The sequence below is a fragment of the Oncorhynchus tshawytscha genome, linkage group LG07 (assembly GCF_018296145.1).
Source record: "Oncorhynchus tshawytscha isolate Ot180627B linkage group LG07, Otsh_v2.0, whole genome shotgun sequence".
NCBI classification, from domain to species: Eukaryota; Metazoa; Chordata; class Actinopteri; order Salmoniformes; family Salmonidae; genus Oncorhynchus; species Oncorhynchus tshawytscha.
The window spans coordinates 57,933,091-57,957,728 of NC_056435.1; the positions used below are offsets into that span (position 1 = coordinate 57,933,091).

The following is a 24,638-nucleotide window of genomic DNA, read 5'->3' on the forward strand; positions in this document are numbered from 1 at the left end:
CTCTTGGGGGTCATTGATACTCACAGAAAGCCATAAAGGGTCGTTGATATAAGTAAAAAGTTTTAGAGTATAGCCAGGGTCACCTATGATGTCTATGAATAATGTATCAGTAATTTGTCAGTAACACAGACACCCTGTCCGTACAATGAATTGAACTTTGTAAGTACTGTAGGGCTGCAATATCACCCAATGAGCAATTTGAGTAAGTCCAGCACAAATATAATGAAATAAACCACACACAAACAGCAATATGAAATAAGAGAAATATTACATTTTTAATTTATCATTATTTTCATTTTAAAGATTTATAGGTTGGTTTCGGCTGTTGTTGACATCATACAATATCCCCAGGTTCAGTAATTTCTAAAAACATTCATGAGGTGTGTAAAGGTATAAAATAGGTCACCACCAAAGTAAAGACAGGGGTCAGTTCACACACTTCCTGGAACATATACATAAAAAGGTATGCATTTGTCCCTATGCATTTCACACATACACATTTATAAAATACATTTTAAAAGTGGTTATTTGTTCAACTTATGGTCGTAATTGGGTCTCTTTTTGTTCTCGCATTATCATGAAAACTCTCAAAGTTCCAAAAAGCAAAACTATGTCAGCCTACAAGTCTTTCACAGAAAGACTATAGAAAGGCAACAAAGTCACTCAAATATACCCTGCCTTTGCACACAAGGAAAAGAGCAGCTACACTCATCCCTTGATAGAAAAAAAGAAGAGTGACAAAAATGATGGTGACTCCAGATGTATTCAACTCCAACCACTTCCCCCTACCTCCTATGCGCTTGTCCAGGGATGTATTCATTCAGACCATGACCTTAGCAAACCGTTTTGCAATGGAAACCGTTTACTCCAAACGAAAATACTTTACAATGAAAACAAGTTTCTATTGGACCAATTCAGGTAAGTCTCTCCCTGCTTCATTCTGCTTGCTTCTGTTGGCTTCTAGTGAATACACCTCAGATCTGTTAATATTGGTAAAGTCTTGGCAAAATGGCAACAATGCCATCTGGCTATCAGAGGGCATTGATGGAGTGGTCACAATATTGCTTACACCTATTCAATTCTCTCAAATCTACACAAGTGCCTAGGAGGAAAGGGCAAGGGTCTGATTTGGGATTCAGGCGCTTAAGGTCAGCACTGTCTGCAGGTTTTCATCCTCGTTTTTATATCAGCAGCTGGTTTAGAACATGGAAACCACTGAGTTATGTCACAAAGCAGGATCAAAGTTTTAGTAAGATAATGTTTCAAAAATGTCCTCAAACAACTCCATATTTCCTAGTTCAAAGAGGGATAATCCACAACATCAACAGCCATGTATGAATGTTTATCCAAGTTAGCTAGCTGACTTAATGATCATGCTTTGTGATATACACAACCACCGACATGAATGGACCAGTAACTGGGAAGAAAGAACCAGCAGACACTGCGTTCCGCACGGCCCTGACGTTGAATGCCCCGGCCGTAAACCATAACTAAGGGTGATAGTGAAAGGGGGAAAATAAATTATAATAAAGATAGTAGTAATATCAACAAGTGTACGTTTATGTCAAATCACACAGTCAGAATCAAAATAAAATAAGGATTCTTCAGGATTATTATTCATTGCAGAATACCTATGGCATTTAGCATCTACAGTCATCACCCCTTTACATCATCAGTCAGGGAAAAACAAAAAAACAAGTGGCTGCCGCTGTCTGATTGTTGTACTCATCCTCTGCTTCTTCTCACCTTGCGTCTGTTTGGGTAGTTTTTCCATCGCTACGGCTCTTATTGGTTGCCATGGCACAGGGTGGTACGCTACCAACCAATGACCATGTCCTTTTTCAGTTTCTTAGAAAAGTTTAACTATACTCCTGTTCCTTCCTTCAGAACTTTGTCTCTCATGTTCCCCCCATCCTCAATACTTTATATTGCCATCAGTTTCGGAGAGAGAGAAGGGGAACAGTAAGGAGTGTGTCTCCAATGTTCACACAAGGAAACGGTCTATGCCAGTATGACATACTCCCAAAAACAGGCAAAAAAAATTGTAATAAAACATTAAACTTTCATTTGAGTTTTTCAAAAGCGGACCTCTCAGCTCATTACAACATCACTGGTTAATCATCTATATAAAAAAACAGGGAGCAGAGATGAAAGAACTGAATATAAACAGGGCAAAGTGCAAGGGAGGATGGAGGGATGCAACAAGGAGGTGTTGACGAGATACACATTGGCAATATGGAAGCCGTGATAAGAGGGGGTCCAAGATCATGCTCCTGAGTCCACTAAGGAGGGACACCAGTGAGTGAAACGCTAAAAGGAGGAAGAGGAGAGAGGGGGGCTGGGTAGTGGGGTAAGGAGAGAATAGCGGAGGAGAATAGAGGAGAAGGGAAGGCTAGCTCCAGAGGGCTGCGTAGTTGCCGTGAAGGCCCGAGCACAGCGGTCCGCCGGCCACAAACAGCTTGGTGCCGGAGTCGTCGTAGCAGTGTGTGTACACGGCGTTGGGAAACGAGTTGATGTCCGAGAAGTAGCTCCTCCACGTCTCATCATGATTCTGAGGGAGAACGAGAGAAACAGGTGTGAGGGGAGGGGATGACATCAATGTTTCCCCTATATGCATTTAAATTGTGGCCTCCACTGGGGGGGATATATTTCCAGGATGGTAAAACGTTTTCCAGTGTAAACTTTAACCAGATATAAAGCATGTAGAAAAATTATAATGGAGCAATATTTTTATTTTTTAAAGATCCTTTTTGAGACCTAACACTGCTGCTGAAAACAAGGGTGAAAGAACACTGAGGGGGAAATGGTTCTTGTTGTCTTGTGCTAGCATCTTGTCAAGGCAGGTCCAACATAGACTACAAACACATGAGGTCAGGAGTCACTGAATCACAGTTTCTTTTAGTGTACCCTAAAGTCAGCTGTTCATAAATCTGTTCCGTGTCATGATAGTATTGTCAATAGTCACAATCTAGAAATGCTGGAGTAACCAGTATTTCATCCCATTCTTACAATAGAATTAAGGAGATGCACTTTATATACAAAAGTGTGTGCACATCCCTACAAATGAGTGGATTCAACTATTTCAGCCACACCAGTTGCTGACAGGTGTATAAAATCGAGCACACCGCCATGCAATCTCCATAGACAAACATTAACAGTAGAATGGCCTTACAGAAGAGCTCAGTGACTTTCAACGTGGCACCGTTACAGGGCGCCACCATTCCAAAAAGTCAGTCCGTCAAATTTCTGCCCTGCTAGAGGTGCCCCGGTTAACTGTAAGGGCTGTTATTGTGAAGTGAAAACTTCTAGGAGTAACAACGGCTCAGCCGCGAAGTGGTAGGCCACACAAGCTCACAGAATGGGACAATCAAGTGCTGAAGCGCGTAGCATGTGTAAAAATCGTCTGTCCTCGGTTGTAACACTCACTACCGAATGCAGTGTAAACTGTAAAGTTTGGTGGAGAAGGAATAATGGCCTGGGGCTGTTTTTCATGGTTCAGGCTAGGCCCCATTAGTTCCAGAGAAGGAACACTACAACATCCAATGACATTCTAGATGATTCTGTGCTTCCAACTTTGTGGCAACAGTTTGGGGAAAGCCCTTTCATGTTTCAACATGACAATGTTCATATAGAAATGGCTAGTGGAGATCAATGTGAAAGAACTTGACTGGCCTGCACAGAGCCCTGACCTCAACCTCATTGAACACCTTTGGGATGAATTGGAACGCCGACTGCAAGCCATGCCTAATCACCCAACATCAGTTCCCGACCTCACGAATGCGTTTGTGGCTGAATGGATGCAAGTCCCTGCAGCAATGTTCCAACATCTAGTGGAAAGCCTTCCCAGAATTGTGGAGGCTGTTATAGACCAACTCCATATTAATACCCATGATTTTGGAATGAGATTTGTGAAGAGCAGGCGTCCACATACGTTTGGTCATGTAGTGTACTACAAACAGACCAGCACAGGCTGCTCCTCCCTATCCATGCAGAGGCAGGTATTCACACAGGGTTAATGAACTGGGGACACAGGAGACACCTGAACCAGCAGATCTACTAAACTGTGAAAATGTGGATATAACATCAGAGAGGGGAGAGATATTCACAGATCTCTCATCCATCAATAGCAGTGAGAACATTAAACAAAAAATGTACACTGGGGCTACAACACATTGACACAAGCACTCCTGTTGACCACTCAAACACAGTGAATCAAGTGGCTTATGGAGGACAGGTGATTATGACTTTTACTGCCACTCTGGACTTCACATATGGAAAATTACAATTCCATGTGGTGTATCGTGAAGTCAAACCACTCATTGCCCCCTGACAGTATCAGACTGGGCTTAGTTCATCCCCAACCTGAAGTGCATGCAGTCCAGCATGAAGCCCCTGAGCAGACTGAATACCTGTTTGACTGTAGCACAGTGGGTAAGCTACCAGCCTTTTACCACGTGCGGCTGGATGACTGTTTACCCCAGTGTGGGCTCCCAGAAGCATGCCATTCGCCATGAAGATACTACTGCACTGTTGGAGCTAGGAACACAAGCATTTTGCTACACACGCAATAACATCTGGTAAAAATATGTACATTTGATTTGAAGGGGGAAAAAAGTGATCAAGGAGATAAACCGAATGGAAGGACAAGATCTCATCACGGCCATGGAATTGGTCTCAGCCACAGTGGCTGTAAAGAAAATGGATAGAAGAGTGAGAATATGCATTGATCCAGTCCATCTCAACAAAGCACTCCTCAGGCCACATCATCCCATGAAAACAGTGGAGCAGGGGATCTCAGACGTGCCTGATGTAAAGCTATTCTTCATGTTGGATGCCAAGTTTTGGTTCTGGCAGAGCACACTTGATGAAGCGTCAAAGCTCACCAACTTCTTGACCCCAGGGGGCAGATATCACTTCCTACGCATGCCCTGTGGAATCTCTACAGGAAGTGAAGTGTTTCAGGAGGTGCATGGAGCAGCTCTTCGCAGAACAACCCTGTCAAAATCATTATGGTCGACATCCTGGTCAGGAACACGACGAGCCCCTCCGCCAGATCATAGACAGGATAAAATCTCTTAATCTCAAATGAAATCCAGACAAATGTCGCTTCAGGGTCTCAGAGGTCCAGTATGTATACCCAGTATGTTCCCAGAAGAGTGGAGGCTGTATTAGCAGCAAAGGGGGGACCAACTTCATATGAACGCCCATGATTTTGGAATGAGAAGAGCAGGTGTCCACATATTTTGGCCATGTAGCATAAATAGTAATAGCAGGACACTTCAAGTTAAAAGTTCCTGAGATGGGTATACAAAAGGGGAACAATAAATAAAAGAATCGTACCAGCCAGCCCTTCCCTGTGGTGAGTTTGAGGATGCCCTCTCCTGGGCGCTGCCGGAACCCGCCGGCCGGGCTGGAAGGGTCCTCCAAGAACCTCTGGGCTCTGATGTCATAGAACAGCAGGGAGCCCTGGCCTGTGCCCACAGTCACTATGTGTTCATAGAAACTCACCGAGCGGATGCCTGTGAACGAGCACACACAAACAAGTTAATACCTTGCCTTTAATAGCTTTATAAACGTCTTTAAAAAAGCTGTAATACATTTATTTCAAAAGTACTGCCTCTGCACTTCATTGTAATGCTGCGTTCAAATGCTACTCGGAAACTCGCATTTCCCAGTTGGTGAAGTCGTAAATACGACATCAGTGTCTCCAAGTGCTTTTGAATTCGGAACAACTCTTCAACCAATGATATTTTAGCTAGTTAGCTAACGTTGCTAACAATAATAATAATTTAGCAAGCTGACTAACGTTGCTAATAATAATAATAATAATAATTTAGCTAGCTGGCTAATGTTGCTAATAATAAATCTAGCTAGCTAACGTTCCTAATAATATTTTAGCTAGCTGGCTAACGTTGACAATATAGCCAAACTAACTACATTATTCACATTAAAATAATGTACAAATAATGTAAATGGATTTGTTTAATCATCTTTTGGTTGAAAAGACAGTGATGAAACGGCACAACTCGTAAATTCGGGTTTCATTATTTTCTCCCGCCTTTCCAACTCGTAATCCCGACATGGAGGGCCATTCAAGTGAAATTTCAGAGTTGGTAACTCCTATTTCCGATAATTCCGACACCACTTGAAGGCAGCATAAGTGCAGAGCGGGTCTTGGCGAATGTTTGGATTTTGTTTTGCTTCTTGGTGGAATGTGTTTGTAGTACCTCGTGTTGCCTCTGGAAAAATGGAATGAAATGAAAGTTACAGAAAGTTTACAGAATGTATGCTATAGTGTTCTATATACCCTGTGTGTGTCAAACATTGTAGTGTGGTGTCAATTCCTTACCACTTCCCCTCTCCCGGGAGCTGACTGATTTGATGTTGTGAGTGGGCTGCCGGGGGTCTAGGAAGGACACATGGGCCTGAGAGCCCACCGCATACACCGACCAGTCCTGACCGTATGCCAGACATACATTCTCCTTGCAGTGAGGCAGCTTTGTGGACAGCAGCTATGAACAACAGATACACAGGCTTGTTAGACAGGGATAGACATGTACAGTACCAGTCAAAAGTCTGCACACACCGGGGCCTCCCGAGTGGTGCAGGGGTCTAAGGCACTGAATCGCAGTGCTAGCTGCGTCACTACAGATCCTGGTTCAATCCCAGGCGGTGTTCCAGCCGACAGCAACCGGGAAACTCAATATGTGCAACTCAATATTAGGAAAGTGTTCCTAATCTTTGGTATACTCAGTGTGTTGTAGGCCACATTTCTAATAATAGCCTATGTAAATAGGCCTACTCTACATGTTGCTGCTTTCATAAGCTTTGTTCAGCTGTAAGTTCTTTTGACTTCTCATAAAAATGTTCCATCTTGATATTGTTTGCTAAATTTCACTTATTGTTCCCTCTAATATTTTCCATTCAAAATAGAGCTGTGATGTAAAGTCAGTCTATAGGCAATTTTCTAATTGTTCCCATTTGAAAGCTGCAATGTTTGGACATGGCACTATTAGCCTATTTGGGAAATACTCTAAATAACTAACTTGTTTTGATAGGCTATCAGTAGGATTTGGCTTTTGGCCGTTTGGTTGGCAACGGGAAGGAGGGATGCATGCATCCTTTATTTTATAATAGACTAAGCCTTGCCCAACCAAGGTTTGTTCAACCTACTAGTTTGATTTTTCTATCTCGCTATTGTTTGTTCTACCTCTAATTATTCCCTTAGGCCTATCATGTTTTTAGGTTATTCAAAAACAACTTCAAACTTTGAGAGAGCCTAGAACTCAGCTAGATAAATTAATTGTTTAATAATGAAATAGCACGGCAGGAGAAAGACAGCAGGCATAAAAAATTAAGTCATATTCATATCAAATGGAGAGAAAATACCAAATGTGGATTTTAAAATAATTAAGACACCAGAGTGTCCTCTATAAAAACTAAAATAGGCTTCAGATCAACTGACATTGAGAGAAAGATAAAAACATTTGACTGGACATTCTGCGCTGTTTTGGTGAACATCTTATCTCTGTCTACATGGTTAAGTTGCATTCTGTAAATTGTTATAACATTTTTAAATACAGTGCATTCGGAAAGTATTCAGACCCCTGGACTTTTCCCACATTTTGTTACGTTACAGACTTATTCTAATATTGATCAAAAATGTTTTTTTCGACACCATCACCGTAGGGATGGTGCCTAGGTTCCTCCAGACATGATGCTTGGCATTCAGGCCAAAGAGTTCAATCTTGGTTTCATCAGACCACACATGGCCTTTAGATGCCTTTTGGCAAACACCAAGCAGGCTGTTATGTGCCTTTTTACTGAGGCTTCCACCTGGCCACTACCATAAAGTAGTAACCATCGGGTTCTTGGTCACCTCCCCGACCAAGGCTCTTCTCCCCCGATTGCTCAGTTTGGCCTTTCAGACAACTCTAGGATGTATTGCTGGTTCCGAACTTCTTCCATTTAAGAATGGAGGCCACTGTGTTCTGGTATCTTTCCCCAGATCTGTGCCTCCACTGATTTCTTAGACCTCATGGCTTGGTTTTTGCTTTGACATGCACTGTCAACTGTGGGACCTTATATAGACAGGTGTGTTTCTTTCCAAATCATGTCCAATCAATTGAATTTACCACAGGTGTACTCCAATCAAGTTGTACAAACATTTCAAGGATGATCAATGGAAATAGGATGTACCGGAGCTCAAATTCGAGTCGCATAACAAAGGGACTGAACAACTATGTGCGCTAGGGTTTGGCGATGTTACAATGGTATCAGATATCGAAGATGATTGACAGCCATCGTCAATTTCAAATAGTCTGTAACACACAGTAAAGAGCTGACCGGGCAGCCCACAGCAGGCCCTGCCAAATGGCCTATTCCTTTGGCATGCATAACCTACATTTTGTTACATTACAGCCTTATTCTAAAATGGATTAAATAAATAAAAATCCTCATCAATCTGCACACAATACTCTATAATGACAAAATGAAAACATAATTTTAGAAATTCAAATAAAAAAACAGAAATGTCTTATTTGCACAATCGTCTTGACCAGAAATGTTTGGTATGCGAGGACATTCAACAAAAATGCAGTACTGTTTAATATTGACTCATGACGACACCAGCCAAGTCTTCATAATCTCCAATGTCCCCAAACAAGTACACAGTCACTGAACCAAACAAGCATTGCTATGCAGAGCGGAAACAGATATACTCAAACAGACCTTGCTCAAGTTTTGCTCTGCCTTCCAAAGGTGGAAATAGCCATCCAGGGACACTGCACCAAGCTCCTGAGAGAAGGCAAAACAAGATAGTGTGTAGGTCCCCGTAAGTACATTGCTATAGTACAACACAGATTTTTACTAGAGAACACAGGCTATGGTTTGTCTCAGAGGTCTAGGAGGGAGGTATGTTTGACCTTGTGGTTGTTGTTGAAGGCCAGGGCGCGCACTTTGCAGTTGTAGGGGTTGGTGTATTCCTTGGGGATGTCCTCCAGGGCACGGTGGGAGATGTGGGAGTAGCAGGGGACCCCCTCTTCATCCTGCTGTCTCATGGAGTGGCTCAGAACCACCTCAGACACCTCCCACAGCCCCATTGAACCGTCCCGGGACCCTGAAGAACAGCAGCACATTGATTGGATGGTTGATTTTATACAGAGACAATATTACACACATAAAAAACTATCACAGATGAACAATAGTGTGAAGGTCTTCCTATGGCTTAGCAGTGTGTCACCTGACACAGCCATTCTGTCGCTGATCCACGCAATGGAGAAGATCCAATCTTTATGGCCATCCTGAAAAACAGAACTTGTTTCAATGTATGATCAGGCTTGCTTAGGCTGCCTCAGCCACCAGTGCTGTCCCACTTTGTGTAGCTCAGTACCAACACACCAAAAAGAGAGGGGAACCACTCACGTCCCCCACGCAGACGGGATCCAGGGTAGGAAGCCGGTAGACGGCCAGGCTGTTAGGGTTGTCTCCGCCGGTGGCCAACAGAGTGCCGGAGGGGTTAAGCTCGATGGCGTGGATCCCACAGCCTTGCTGGTCCAGCCCAGACACTGAGCCACTACCAGGGAGGAAGGGGGCCCCTATTGTACCCGCAACCCCCCCGGGGGCCCCTCCTCCGCCGTGTCGGTCCTTCAGCATTGGGATGCGGGTGATCTGCCCTGTCAGAACATCTGCCACAAATAGCTGGGGAGAGGAAGAAAGAAATCTGGTAAGAGAAAAAGTTAAATGGTCTGGAATCATTGGGGGTCGCATTTTTTTGGTTCATAATAGGTCAGTTCAAGGTTTTCCGGTTAACAGCAAATGTTTATACACTTTTTTCCATTTTGAAAGAAGAAAGCAGAGTAGAGTAAAACAAGAGGCCAATGTCTCACCGTATTGCACTTGGTTCCACACACCACCTGGCGGTGGTTGAGCCACTGGGAGGCAAACACCTTGTTGAGGCGGCCAAGGGAGAACTCCCGCTCCTTGAGGATGCCCGGGAGGCGGCCAGCAGCAAAGCCCCGCAGGCTACGCTGGAGCCGCCACTCATGCTGCTGCTGCGGCCGAAACTCTCGGCCCCGGAGTGCACACACCACCGAGCACTGACTACGCCACCACTGCTGAGCGTGCCGGGACGAGGAGGACACACGCGTCCGCTTGCTCGCCGACTGGCACCAGGCCACCTGACGGAGGAGAGAGAAAGGTTAGTACAAGGTTTAAATGAAATGAACAGCACCAAGTAAATCAAGAACACTGACTATTTAGAACAAGGTCATTCCAAGTGAATATGGAACTAAATTTTCGTTACATTTGCCATGCTCCTGCAATTCAATAAACAAAATAAAAGTTGTATTTTAGGCTAGAGAACGTATCTTTGACAGTTTGACTTTATGTGCATGTGTCTGTGTCGCTTCACAGTCCCTGCTGTTCCATATGGTGTATTTTTATCTGTTTTTTAAAATCCGATTCTACTGCTTGCATCAGTTACCTGATGTGGAATAGAGTTCCACATAACCATGGCTCTATGTAGTACTGTGCGACTCCCATAGTCTGTTCTTGACTAGGGGATTGTGAAGAGACCTTTGGTGGCATTTCTTGTGTGATATGCATGCGTGTCCGAGCTACGTGCTAGTAGTATAAACAAACACCTCGGTACATTTAGCAAGTCAACACTTCTTACAAAAACAACTAGTGAGGAAGTCAATCTGTGCTCCACTTTGAGCCATGAGAGGTTTATATGCATATCATTAATGTTAGCTCTGCGTGTTCATTTAAGGGCCAGACGTGGTGCCCTGTTCTGACCCAATCGTAATTCCTTCTATGGCACTTGACCACACAACCGAACAGGAGTCCAGGTGTGACAAATATATAGCATGTAGGACCTGCCTTGCTGTTGTTAAAAAGGCAAAGAAACAATTTATTATGGAGAGACTTCTCCCCATCTTAGTTACTGTTGTATCAACATGCTTTGAGTATGACAGTTAACAATCCAGGATTACCACATTTATTAAAGTAGTTAGTTGAGGTTTAGGATTTAGTGAATGATTTGTCCCAAATACAATGCTTTTATATTTTTTAGAAATAGTTAGGACTAACTTATTCTTCCCACCCATTCTGAAACTGCAGCTCTTTGCTAGGTGTTGCAGAGATTTCACTCGATGTAGTAGCTGATGTGTATAGTGTTGAGTCAGCCACATTCATAAACACACTTTACTCAAAGCCAGTGGCATGTCGTTAGTAAAGATTGAAAAAAGTAAGGGGCCTAGACAGCTGCCCTGAGGAATTCCTGATTCTACCTGGATTATGTTGGAGGCTTCCATTAAAGAACACCCTCTGTGTACTGTTAGACAGTTAACTATTTATCCACAATATAGCAGGGGGTGTAAAGCGATAACACATACGCTTTTCCATCAGCAGATTATTGATCATAATGTCAAAAGCCGCATTAAGTCATGCCTAAGTTTGCTAATCTTGCCAATGAAAAAAAATATTAAAAGTAATTGGCAATATCAGTGGGTTTTGTGATGAATGAGCCATCTGATTTAATGAATGACAGAGCTGAGTTTTCCCTTTTGCCCAACATTTCATTTAAGGTGCTCCAAAGCTTTTACTATCATTCATCTTTGTTTCATAGAATAGTTAATCATTTCTATTCACCTTAATCACATAATTTCTCAATTTGCAGTATGTTTGCCAATCGGTTGTGCTGCCAGACTTATTTGCCATTAATTTTGCCTCATCCCCCTCAACCATACAATTTTTCAATTGCTCATCAATAGTAATTTCTTATATTGGTGCATGCTTATTAGTAACTGGAATAAGAAATGTCATAAATATGTAAAGTGCAGTGTCTGCTTACTCCTCATTACACACTACAGACCAACAAATATGAATTACATCAAAAAACAAAGGAATCACTACAAAACTTCTATGACCTCATACACTATATACTGGAACTTTTATACCTTTCTGTTGATACCACATGTGGTCCTCCCACTACAACTCGACAGGAAAGCATGCAGTTTATTAGGCTACAGATTAAATAAATTATCATCACAGGGTGGTGAAAGTGCAAGGTGATGAGCTTGATGCTCCTTTCCAATAAATATCGATGGACTTATTCTGGTGACATCATCAATGCTTGGCTGCCTTTTGACAAAAAAACAATCTTGCCCCGTTTAATCTCATCATGTAGGCTATACATGCACTCTAGTCAACAACGTGCCAATACCAGAGGGGACACATGCTATATAAAGCTTTTTTTTTTTTAAACGTGAGACAAACATCAGTAGAGTTGAAAATGCAATGGAAACCCATTGAACTTGTATTTTTATTCAGTAGATGGGATTTGAACCGCAAAAGGTATTTTTATGTGCACTATGTCATCACGCACTGCCGTTTACCTGCAACAACTCTATTTAATGGAAACATCTCTGGTGGGAAACCGCGCATGTTGATTTGATGCAGATTTTAGAATATTCGCATGAAAATCTGTCACCAATTGGATGGAAACCTAGCTATTGAGAAGTTAACCTTTCTAACGATACACTTCTTATATCTCAACTCGAATTGCGAGCAGAGCAGACTACAAAAATGTGAGTATCAATGAACATTGATTCTGGGAAATAATTCCTCAGTTTGTCACACTCGGCATTGCGATACCAATAGAAGCATTTTAGCCAAAGACGGCTATACTTGCTGTTTAGTCTGCGTTTTTAAAATAACCATAAATAACCATAAAGCACAATTATATAAGGAATTGTCTACTCGTTTTCGTTCTGAGAAATAAGGTATTCTACTTGATTTCAACATGGACAGGCTAGCATGCTGTTCAAACAGTTGGAAACAGACAGACGGGTGTGTTCATAACAATTCAACTGTTCTGCCTTGTAAGCAGAAAATAGATCCTAGTTGACTAAACTTGAAATATAATGATTACTTGGCTACCCACTAGCATGTGGGCTTGTGCTTGAGATATTGTTTATGAGACCTGTGTTAATTAAGCAATAAGGCCCGAGGGGTGTTTGGTAACCAGTTCATGATAGCAATAAGTCACCTCGGGTGTTTGTGGTATATGGCCAATATACTATGGCTAAGAGCTGTTTCCAGGCACTCCGCCGTGCGTAAGACGGGCCTTAGCCGTGGTATATTGGCCATATACCACAAACACCCGAGGTGACTTATTGCTATCATGAACTGGTTACCAATGTAAATAGAGCAGTAAAAATTAGGGAATGCACGATATATTGGTAAGCATATCGGAATCGGGCGATATTAGCTAAAAATGCCAACATCGGCATCAGCCCGATGTCTAATTCAATGGAGATGTGCAAAACCGATGTCAAAGCTGACGTGCATATGGATATAACGTAGGTAGATGACGTAATGACAACACAAAAAAATATATATAGCTCTACACAGCATTCCTAACCTAGCCCACAATGTCTGCTGTGTGGATCGAGCAGTCAAGCAGTCATTTGAAAGAGTAAGAAAATTTCAGCGAGACAACTTAAAGGCGAAATCCATTAAAGCCAAGATAATGGAATTCATTGCCCTTGAAAATGAACTGTTTTCTGTTGTGGAAGATGTTGGCTTTTGCCGACTGGACGAGCACTGGTACACCCTACCAAGTAGGCGCTATTTTTCAGATGTTGCTCTACTGGAGTTACAGCGATGTCAGCCCCATGAGCATTGAGTCTGATAGCACAGTGGGCCGACGAGGATTTTGTACTGAGGTAAGCCGTATTGCATGCTCAAGAATGTGCCAGTTCTCATACCGCTGCAGCCATTTCAATGGCATTTGAGAACATGTTTGAAACATGAACACTCCGAGCTCCATTCGAACAACTGACTCGAGAAATAAGCTCAACTGCATCTGCAGCAGGCGTGATACCGTGTCATGGCATTGAAATGCCTGCTCAACAAAAATGCCAACAGACCATCGGGTTAAGTCGAAAGAGACCGTGAAAAAGCGATGCGGTGGCATTCTCTCTGAGCCGCTATTGTGTCACCACCATGGTCGATGCCAGGTACAAGGACCGCTACTTCGACGCAGACAAGAAACAGAGTTTACGTGAAATGTTAAAGACACAGCTGGACAAGATGGAAACGGACACAGTGACAACGTGTACCAAGGAAGAGGCCACGGACAGAGCTGAAACTTCACTGCTTGACATGCACTTCACTTTATGACAAAACAAATGAACAACGAAACAGCACAGCAAGTAAGTGAAAGAAATAGGTTTTGATTATGTTTTACTGGTAATGGGGACATAGCTGCAGGCTGCATCACATCCGCAGTGATTGGGAGTCCCATAGTGCGGCGCACAATTGGCTTAGCGTCTTCAGGGTTTGGCCCAGGGTATGCGGTCATTGTAAACAAGAATTTGTTCTTACCTGACTTGCCTAGTTAAATAAAAGGTTAGTTAAATATATGTCAGTTTTAAAAACGTAAATGCCAACAAAATAACTTTTTGGTACTTGAATGCTTAAAAGGCCGGTAATATTTAAAATATCGTTATCGGTATTGTTTTTTTTGGCAAGGAAAATGTATATCGGCCAAAACTTTAATATCGGTTCATCCCTAGTAAAAGTACACGTTGTCATACGGTCTAATATACCACAGCTTTCAGCAACTCAGCATTCAGGGCTTGAACCACAGAGTTTATAATTGTCTTTATACCATGGCATTGTTGTTCCTGATCGTCTTGAAGAGTATTTTAGAGGACGGATTATTTCCCTATAAACACACTGTATATTTACAAGGTAGAATTCAATAGCTATAGTTCATTCTTACATGTTCTATTTTGAGCTGATTTTGAAAGCAAAAGTAAAATTGAAAACATTACTGACATGAAAATCGAATTCAACAATGGCAGACTAGGACAGATGGTTTGGTTAGCAAAACTAGCAAGTTTGTTTGGTTACCTTGACAACTACTGTAGCTATCTATTAAACTTGCTAGCTCCTTCTGGCTCCCGAGTGGTGCAGTCTAAGGCACTGCATCTCAGTGCAAGAGGAGTCACTACAGTCCTTTGTTCGAATCCAGGCTGCATCACAATTGGCCGTGAGTGTGAGTCCCATAGGGCAGCACACAATTGGCCCAGCGTCGTCGTGGGTTTGGCCGTCATCGTAAATAAGAATTGTTTCATAACTGACTTGCCTAGTTAAATAGAAGTTTAAAAATTAAATAAAAACAGGTGTCATTCAACTAACATGTCACCTTTGGATTTCTTGGTCGTCAATTCATACTTGCATTGTTGTAACATAGGAACTAACAGTGTTATTACTTGGACATTAATGCAGTATGGGCTTTGTATGTGGTCGTGGTACATCAACATGGGAACACGATGCCGGATGTGGCACTGAATTTGGGGGCAATACTTTAACAACTCTTTTTACATACATTTTAATTCACAAAAATGTTTGCCTAACCAACCACATGGATATAGTCTAAAATAAGAACTGAAATTGAGTTTAACGCAACTGCATTCGGGTATACAACATATGGCTTAACCACCCTTATCCAGTCGAATAGGACATAACCTAGCTAAAATTCCTATGATTTTACACAGCTACTGAAATTGTATTCCATTCTCAGAATGATTATTCTATATATTTTTCCATCCATCCCCTACGATCCAATATTACATCCCGTGCTTAGGAAAAAGCATTAGTGGTTGTAGGCCTAGGGCCTAACCAGAAACACTCACACACGTCTAATTTAACTAGCTAACTAAATTAGCTAGCTAACCAGTTAGAGAAACGGTCCATGTAATAAAAAAAAGACAGTCAAACGACAACTTTTAAAATAGAAACATGAACTAACATAAGCTAAGCACACTGGCCAGTGAGCTGGCTAACGTTAGCCATGGCATTCTAGCTAGTAACACGGATAGAGTTCTTTAGGAATCTAACGTTACTAATAGTTATCTAGTTACTGTAACGTTACACTTTAAAAACTGGACGTGCTTTTTTTTTATCTGCGTGGCGTTAGCTATCGAGCTAAATTCGCTACGAATATGTTAGTAGTTAGCTAGCTCAACCAGTCAAGGCAAAGTGGTAACGTTAGCTAGCCAACTAGGCTAACCAAGATTTGCTCGAATGGCTAACGGCAATTGACTGAAACACCAGTCTGTTTCCTCATACCTGTTGTTGTTGGTCCTTGGACTCCCCTGCCTTCCTTTTCCTGCTAACTGTTTTTCTCGCCATAATCTGACACACACAAATCCCTCACCCACATGGAGGCCAAATAATGACGCTAAGTACTGGGTCATATAATGGCGATAAGCTATTTTGTTGTCTTGCTCCGAGTGTAGCAGCGCTCGGCGACGTGGAAGGACGATCACATAAGGGTGAGGTTGACGAGCTAGCTTCCCTTCCACTCCGGCCTCCGAAACTCTAACTCTAGCTACGCGCGTAGATTAGCTTGTAACCTACTAAAATGTGTTTCGGTCGAGGAGCCAAGATATGAGACTCCCCTACAGTACAAATCGATTTTTATATTTTATCCAATTGTTCTTTCTTTACAAATCGCGTCACCAACGGCAACAACATTCTGCCGCGCGCAGCCGCAGTCAAGTTAAACATCAACAAAAACAAGGTCGAACGTGCATGTTTACGATAAAGCGTGCGCGTTCACGAACCATTTGTCATTGGCGTCATATTTATGCTTCCGAACTCTTTGCTCTAATGATTTATTGAAAAAGCACAATATTTTTTCAATTCAGAGTTCATGCAAACATCAAATGTATGAGACTAACAGATTACATTGATCGTGCCAAAATAAATGTGCATCACATAGAATATATTGTAATATGGGGGACAGGGAATCCCCCCAAAAAACTAGAGAAGTCACTCTGTAACAGGCTGACAACACCCCTCGCGTCGCGTGCGCGAGCGTTGCAACATAAATTTTAAAATCTATATTATTCAATTATTGCGCCAACGAACATCTGCGTTGCCAAGGGCTAACACTATTCCACTAACCCAAACCAGCTGCGCCCGTGCGCCATTGTGCATAAATGTATTTTGTCCCCCCACCAAACGCAATCACTACACGCAGGTTAAAATATCAAAACAAACTCTGAACCAATTATATTAATTTGGGGACAGGTCAAAAAGCATGAAACATTTATGGCACAATTTAGCTAGCTAGCTTGCACTAACTAATTTGTTCTTTTTAGCTAGCTTGCTGTTGCTAGCTAATTTGTCCTGGGATATAAACACTGAGTTGTTATTTTACCTGAAATGCACAAGGTCCTCTACTCTGCCAATTAATCCACACATAAAACGGTCAACCGAATCGTTTCTAGTCATCTCTCCTCCTTCCAGGCTTTTCCTTCTCTTGACTTTATATTGCGATTGGCAACTTTCATAAATTAGGTGCATTACCGCCACTGACTTCGTTTGTCTTTCAGTCACCCACATGGGTATAACCAATGAGGAGATGGCACGTGGGTACCTGCTTCTATAAACCAATGAGGAGATGGGAGAGGCAGGACTTGCAGCGCGATCTGCTTCAGAAATAGAACTGACTTCTATTTTAGCCCTTGGCAACGCAGACGCTCGTTGGCGCGTGCAAGCAGTGTGGGTGCAATAATTGAATAACATAGATATCGAATTAGATTTTGCAACGCTCGCACAAGCGAGCGGTGAAGTCAGCCTGTAAAATAGAAGTCAGTTCTATTTCTAACGCAGATTGCGCTGCAAGTCCTGCCTCTCCCATCTCCTCATTGGTTTAACAGAAGCAGCTACCCATGTGCCAGCTCCTCATTGGTTACACCCACGTGCCGGTAATGCACCTGATTTATGAAAGTTGCCAATCACAATATAACGTCAATGTTTTATGAGCTGAAATTAAAGATCCCAGAAATGTTCCATATGTACAAAAAGTTTATTCCTCTCAAATTCTGTGCACAAATTTATTTACGTCCCTGTTAATGAGCATTCCTCATTTACCAAGACAATCCATCCATCTGACAGGTGTGGCATAACAAGAAGCTGATTTAACAGCAAGGCCATTACAAAGGTGCATCTGGTGCTGGGGACAATAAAAGGCCACTCTAAAATGTGTAGTTTTGTCATACAACACAATGCCACAGATGTCTCAAGTTTTGAGGGAGTGTGCAGTTGTCATGCTGACTGCCGGAATGTCCACCAGCGCTGTTGCCATAGAATTGAATGTTCATTTCTTGACCATATGCCGCTTCCAACGTCATTTTAGAGAATTTGGCTGTACGTCCAACCACCCTCACAACCTCAGACCACGTGTAACCATGTCTGTCCAGGACCTCCACATTCGGCTTCTTCACCTGCGGGATCGTCGTATTTCCGTCTGTAATAATGCCCTGTGGTTAAAACCTCATTCTGATTGGCTGGACCTGGTTCCAAAGTGTGTGGGCCTATTCCCTTTGAGAATGGATAAGTTATTAATTACACTTTTGGAAGGTGTATCAATACACCCAGTCACTACAAAGATACAGGCGTCCTTCCTAACTCAGTTGCTGGAAAGTAAGGAAACCGCTCCGGGATTTCACCATGAGGCCAACAACAACGGTGACTTTAAAATAGTTACAGAGTTTAATGGCTGTGATAGGAGAAAACTAAGGATGGATGAAAACATTTTAGTTACTCCACAATCCTAACCTGATTGACAGTGTGAAAAGACGTAAGTCTGTACAGAGTGCAGATATTCCAAAACATGCATCCTGTTTGCAATGAGGCACTAACGTTAACCTTCAAAGAATGTGGGATAGAAATTGACTTCATGTCCTGAATACAATGTGTTATGTTTGGGGCAAATCCAACACAACACATCACTGAGTCCCACTCGACATATTTTCAAGCATGGTGGTGGCTGCATCATGTTATGGTTATGCTTGTCATCAACAAAGACTAGGGAATCTTTCAGGATAAAATAAAGTGAATAGCACTAAGCACAGGCTAAATCTTAAAAGAAAAACCTGGTTCTGTCTGCTTTCCAACAGACACTGGGAGACAAATTCACCTTTTCAGCAGGACTATAACTTAAAACACAAGGCTAAATATACACTGGAGTTGCTTACCAAAACAACATAGAATGTTCATGAGTGGCCTTGTTACAGTTTATTTAAATTGGCTTGAAAATCTATAGCAAGACTTGGAAATGGCTGACAAGCAGTGATCAACAACGAACTTGACAGAGCTTGAAGAATTTAAAAAATAATAATTTGCAGACCTACCCAGAAAGACAAAAGGTGTTGATTCTAACATGTATTGATCGACTCAGATAGTTCAATACTTATCTAATGAAGATACACTGAATGTACAAAACATTAAGAACACCTTCCTAATATTGTGTTGAACCCCCCTTTTGCCCTCAGAACAGCCTCAAATCATGGGGGCATGGACTCTACATGGTGTCAAAAGCATTCCACAGGGATGCTGGCCCATGTTGACTCCCACAGTTGTGTCAAGTTGGCTGGATGTCCTTTGGGTGGTGGACCATTCTTGATATACACAGGAAACCGTTAAAAGTTTTTAAAAAACAAGCAGCGTTGCAGTTCTTGACACAAACTGGTGCGTCTGGCACTTACTACCATACCCTGTTTAAAGGCACTTACATTTTTTGTCTTGCCCATTCCTCCTTTGAATGGCACACACACAATCCATGTCTCAATTGTCTCAAGGCTTAAAAATACATCTTTAGCCTGTCTCCTCCCCTTCATCTACACTGATTGAAGTTGATTTAAAAAGTAACATCAATAAGGGATCGTAGCTTTCACCTGGATTCACTTGGTATATGTCATGGAAAGAGCAGGTGTTCATAATGTTTTGTACACTTTTTTTTTAATGAATTTCTTACAAATGTTAGAATTTTTTCCACTTTGACAAAGCATTGTGTAGATCGTTGACAATATATATATATATATATATATATATATATATATATATATATATATATATATATATATATATATATATATATATTAACCCCACCTTGTAACACAACATGTGAAAAAAAAAGTCAAGGGGTGTGAATAGTTTCTGAAGGCACTGTTTGTGTGCAGCAATGCTTGATTGTGTGTTTGATGTTAACAGACAGGTCTATTTTCTGGGTGACCTGAACATTGACTGATTAGCTACTATCTGTCCTCTCAAGAGGAAGCTTCTAACTGTGATTAATGCCTGTAATATGATCCAGGTTATCGCACAACCAACAAGAGTGCATACCAATAGCGTTAGATGTGAAATCCAGTTGTATTGATCATATCTTCACTAATGCTGCTGAGCTTTGCTCCAAAGAAATATCAGTTCCCACTGGCTGTAGTGACCATAACATTGTGGCAATAACAAGGGAAAGCCAAAGTGCCAAAGGTTGGGCCTAAAGTAATACAGTGGGGAGAACAAGTATTTGATACACTGCCGATTTTGCAGGTTTTCCTACTTACAAAGCATGTAGAGGTCTGTAATTTTTTATCATAGGTACACTTCAACGGTGAGAGACGGAATCTAAAACAAAAATCCAGAATATCACATTGTATGATTTTTAAGTAATTCATTTCCATTTTATTGCATGACATAAGTATTTGATCACCTACCAACCAGTAAGAATTCCGGCTCTCACAGACCTGTTAGTTTTTCTTTAAGAAGCCCTCCTGTTCTCCACTCATTACCTGTATAAAAGACACCTGTCCACACACTCAAACAGACTCCAACCTCTCCACAATGGCCAAGAGCAGAGAGCTGTGTAAGGACATCAGGGATAAAATTGTAGACCTGCACAGCGCTGGGATGGGCTACAGTACAATAGGCAAGCAGCTTGGTGAGAAGGCAACAACTGTTGGCGCAATTATTAGAAAATGGAAGAAGTTCAAGATGACGGTCAATCACCTTCGGTCTGGGGCTCCATGCAAGATCTCACCTCGTGGGGCATCAATGATCATGAGGAAGGTGAGGGATCAGCCCAGAACTACACGGCAGGACCTGGTCAATGACCTGAAGAGAGCTGGGACCACAGTCTCAGAGAACACCATAAGTAACACACTACGCCGTCATGTATTAAAATCCTGCAGCACACGCAAGGTCCCCCTGCTCAAGCCAGCGCATGTCCAGGCCCGTCTGAAGTTTGCCAAAGACCATCTGGATGATTCAGAGGAGGAATGGGAGAAGGTCATGTGGTCTGATGAGACAAAAATAGAGCTTTTTGGTCTAAACTCCACTCGCCGTGTTTGGAGGAGGAAGAAGGATGAGTATAACCCCAAGAACACCATCCCAACCGTGAAGCAATGAGGTGGAAACATCATTCTTTGGGGATGCTTTTCTGCAAAGGGGACAGGACGACTTCACCGTATTTTTCTATATATTTTTTTGAATTTTTACCCCTTTTTCTCCCCAATTTCGTGGTATCCAATTGTTTAGTAGCTACTATCTTGTCTCATCGCTACAACTCCCGTACGGGCTCGGGAGAGAGGAAGGTTGAAAGTCATGCGTCCTCCGATACACAACCCAACCAAGCCGCACTGCTTCTTAACACAGCGCACATCCAACCCGGAAGCCAGCCGCACCAATGTGTCGGAGGAAACACCGTGCACCTGGCAACCTTGGTTAGTGCGCACTGCGCCCGGTCCGCCACAGGAGTCGCTGGTGCGCGAGGAGACAAGGATATCCCTACCGACCAAACCCTCCCTAACCCAGACGACGCTAAGCCAATTGTGCGTCGCCCCACGTACCTCCAGGTCGCGACCGGTTATGACAGAGCCTGGGTGCAAACCCAGAGTCTCTGGTAGCACAGCTGGCGCCCCTAACCACTGCGCCACCCGGGAGGCCCGACTTCACCGTGAAGCATGGAGGTGGAAACATCATTCTTTGGGGATGCTTTTCTGCAAAGGGGACAGGACGACTGCACCGTATTGAGGGGAGGATGGATAGGGCCATGTATCGCGAGATCTTGGCCAACAACCTCCTTCCCTCAGTAAAAGCATTGAAGGCAACTAAGGAGTGGCTCCGTAAGAAGCATCTCAAGGTCCTGGAGTGGCCTAGCCAATCTCCAGACCCGAACCCAATAGAACATCTTTGGAGGGCGCTGAAAGTCCGTATTGCCCAGCGACAGCCCCGAAACCTGAAGGATCTGGAGAAGGTCTGTATGGAGGAGTGGGCCAAAATCCCTGCTGCAGTGTGTGCAAACCTGGTCAAGAACTACAGGAAACATATGATCTCTGTAATTGCAAACAAAGGTTTCTGTACCAATTATTAAGTTATGCATTTCTGATGTATCAATTACTTATGTCATGCAATAAAATGCTAAATAATTACTTAAAAATCATACAATGCGATTTTCTGGATTTTTGTTTTAGATTCCGTCTCTCACAGTTGAAGTGTACCTATGATAAAAATTACAGACCTCTACATGCTTTGTAAGTAGGAAAACCTGCTAAATTGGCAGTGTATCAAATACTTGTTCTCCCCACAGTATATAAGAGATCATACAAAATGTTTTGATGATGTAAAACATGTATGTTGGTCTGATGTGTACGAGGAAGTGATTCCAGGGGCAACACTTAAAGTATTTCTAAAATTATTCATGCCAGTTGTTGACAAAGCATGCACCTGTTAAGAAATTAACTGTGGGGCCTCCCGAGTGGCCCATCGGTCTAAGCCACTGCATTGCAGTGCTTGAGGACATCACAATTGCCATAAAAGTTTGCTTATCGACCTGTCCCCAAATTAATATAGTTGGTTCAGAGTTCGTTTTGATATTTCAACCTGCTTGTCCTGATCACATCTGGTGTGGGTGGACAAAATCAACATGCGCGCGAGCGGTCTGGTCAGCATGTTAGGCAGAATATGAGTCATTCTGTCAATGAAAGGGATATTTGGTCAATAGAATAAACAATCATGGCATCAAAAGCCTGCAGTTTCACATTACCACAGGTATCAACTGATGAAGTGCTCAAAGCGTTCATGTGCTTACCTGAGGAAAAGTCACCTGGGCTCGATCTCATTGACAAAAAACGACTGACTAGCAGCACCCTATATTGCAGCGCTAATTAAGCTTATTTTTAAACTCCCATTACTCAAGGGAAAGTTTCCTAAATGAATGGAAGCATGCAAAATTGTGTCCAATTCCAAAAGACAAAAAAAAAATACTTTTTAGTGTGTCAAAAAGTAGCCTACTGTCATCATTTAGTAAGATTTTGGAAGCAATTGTCAGTAACCATGTATGGGAGTATATAGAACAAATGAAAATGCTCAAAGCCTACCAACATGCATACCGTAAGGATCACTCGACTGCAACAGCTCTGGTTGATTTAACAGATCAATAACTTAGGGCCTGGTTGCATAAAACATCTTCAGTGTATCCCTTAAGGATTTACCTCAAGGAATAATTTCCCCTTACCTAGGGGAATTGTTTAAGGCGGTTGCATAGGGCCGCACAAACGTTTTCCTTAGGTAATGGCATACTTAAGGGGTTTTACAGTAGTTTGAAGGCATGTATGGCAGAAATTCTCTGGTTACCACGATTCACTGTATGAAGGTGATCTCGTCAAATAAAATCACATTTATTTTAGGAGATCACAAAATAGAACTTCTACATTCAAGACAGGATGTTTCTTGGAGTTACTTTTTTCTCAACTAATTTCTATTACTTTCTAGCATGTCAGGTGAGCTTACATAGTAGGTAGCTTGCGAGCTAGCCAAGTAGCCATGGATTGTGCACATTCCATTGTTTAGCTAAGTAGCTAGCTAGCTATACACCTAGCTTTCTGGTAGAAATTTTCCATTTGCAACCAGGGCAGAGGAAAGCAACATTCAACTCCAAAAATGATATTTAAATTGACACTTAAATTGACACACAAGCACTTAAGGGACCTCATGGGCACCCTTAACATTTTCCACTTAATTTAAGAGGGATATTAGCTGTAAAATGTTGTACTTGCTGTATACAAATGTTTTCCCTCTGGTGCTATCCAAATATATGGCAACCATGTTTGCTGATGATACCACTGTCTATGTAACAGGCAATTCTGTAGGGCAGCTGAAAGAGGCTCTTGAAGCTGACATAAGTATTTCAAATTGGATAACCCAGAAGAAATGAGTGCTAAATATAAAGGAAACCAAGGCAATGCTAATATGTACGAAGAGGAGAAGGGAGACGCTACCCTCCTTACAGCTGACAGTTGGCGGACACCCATAGAAGAGGATTTATAGACACGTCTGTTTGTTGTTTAGCAGCACACGGTCTCTCTTGTTCATCACACATTTCACAGCTCTGCAACAAAATCAGAAATATATGCCAGAGCAAATTTTAAAACAAACCTCAAGCTCTCATCCATAGTCAAATTAACTACTGTACTGCTCTGTCATCTGGAGTAACGCAAGTGTTGGTGACCTAAACAGACTGCAGATGGCGCAAAATAAGGCAGCCAGAATGGTTCTATAATGTGGTTACAACAGGTCTTCCAAAGAGTTACATAATGCACTCAAATGGCCGACTGTCAAGGAACTGACAGAAAATACACAAATCCTTTTTCATAAAATTAACCACTGAAAGACCAACCGGTATATAGGATAAACTGAATATGGTGAAAGACAAACGCTGTCGTAACACAGAGCAGAACCTTGGCCTCCTTTAGACCACCAAACCCCAAATTAGAGCTGGG

The 24,638-nt window shown here is 42.2% G+C and overlaps 1 protein-coding gene across 2 annotated transcripts; it reads right to left on the minus strand.

Annotated features, from left to right (window-relative positions):
* Positions 1 to 251: 251 nt before the first annotated feature.
* dcaf12 (DDB1 and CUL4 associated factor 12) lies at positions 252 to 16,591 on the minus strand. 2 transcript variants are annotated; one of them, XM_024427911.2, is made up of 10 exons: positions 16,144 to 16,591; positions 9,888 to 10,178; positions 9,424 to 9,699; positions 9,242 to 9,302; positions 8,925 to 9,118; positions 8,731 to 8,796; positions 6,350 to 6,512; positions 6,228 to 6,239; positions 5,341 to 5,519; positions 252 to 2,551 (listed from the first exon to the last, which is right to left on the minus strand). In XM_024427911.2, the coding sequence occupies exons 1-10, from the start codon at positions 16,204 to 16,206 to the stop codon at positions 2,393 to 2,395; spliced, it is 1,464 nt and encodes a 487-aa protein (XP_024283679.1). In that variant the 5' UTR covers positions 16,207 to 16,591; the 3' UTR covers positions 252 to 2,392. The 2 variants fall into 2 exon arrangements, with proteins under 2 accessions (XP_024283679.1, XP_024283680.1); XM_024427912.2 differs by lacking the exon at positions 6,228 to 6,239.
* Positions 16,592 to 24,638: the final 8,047 nt, after the last annotated feature.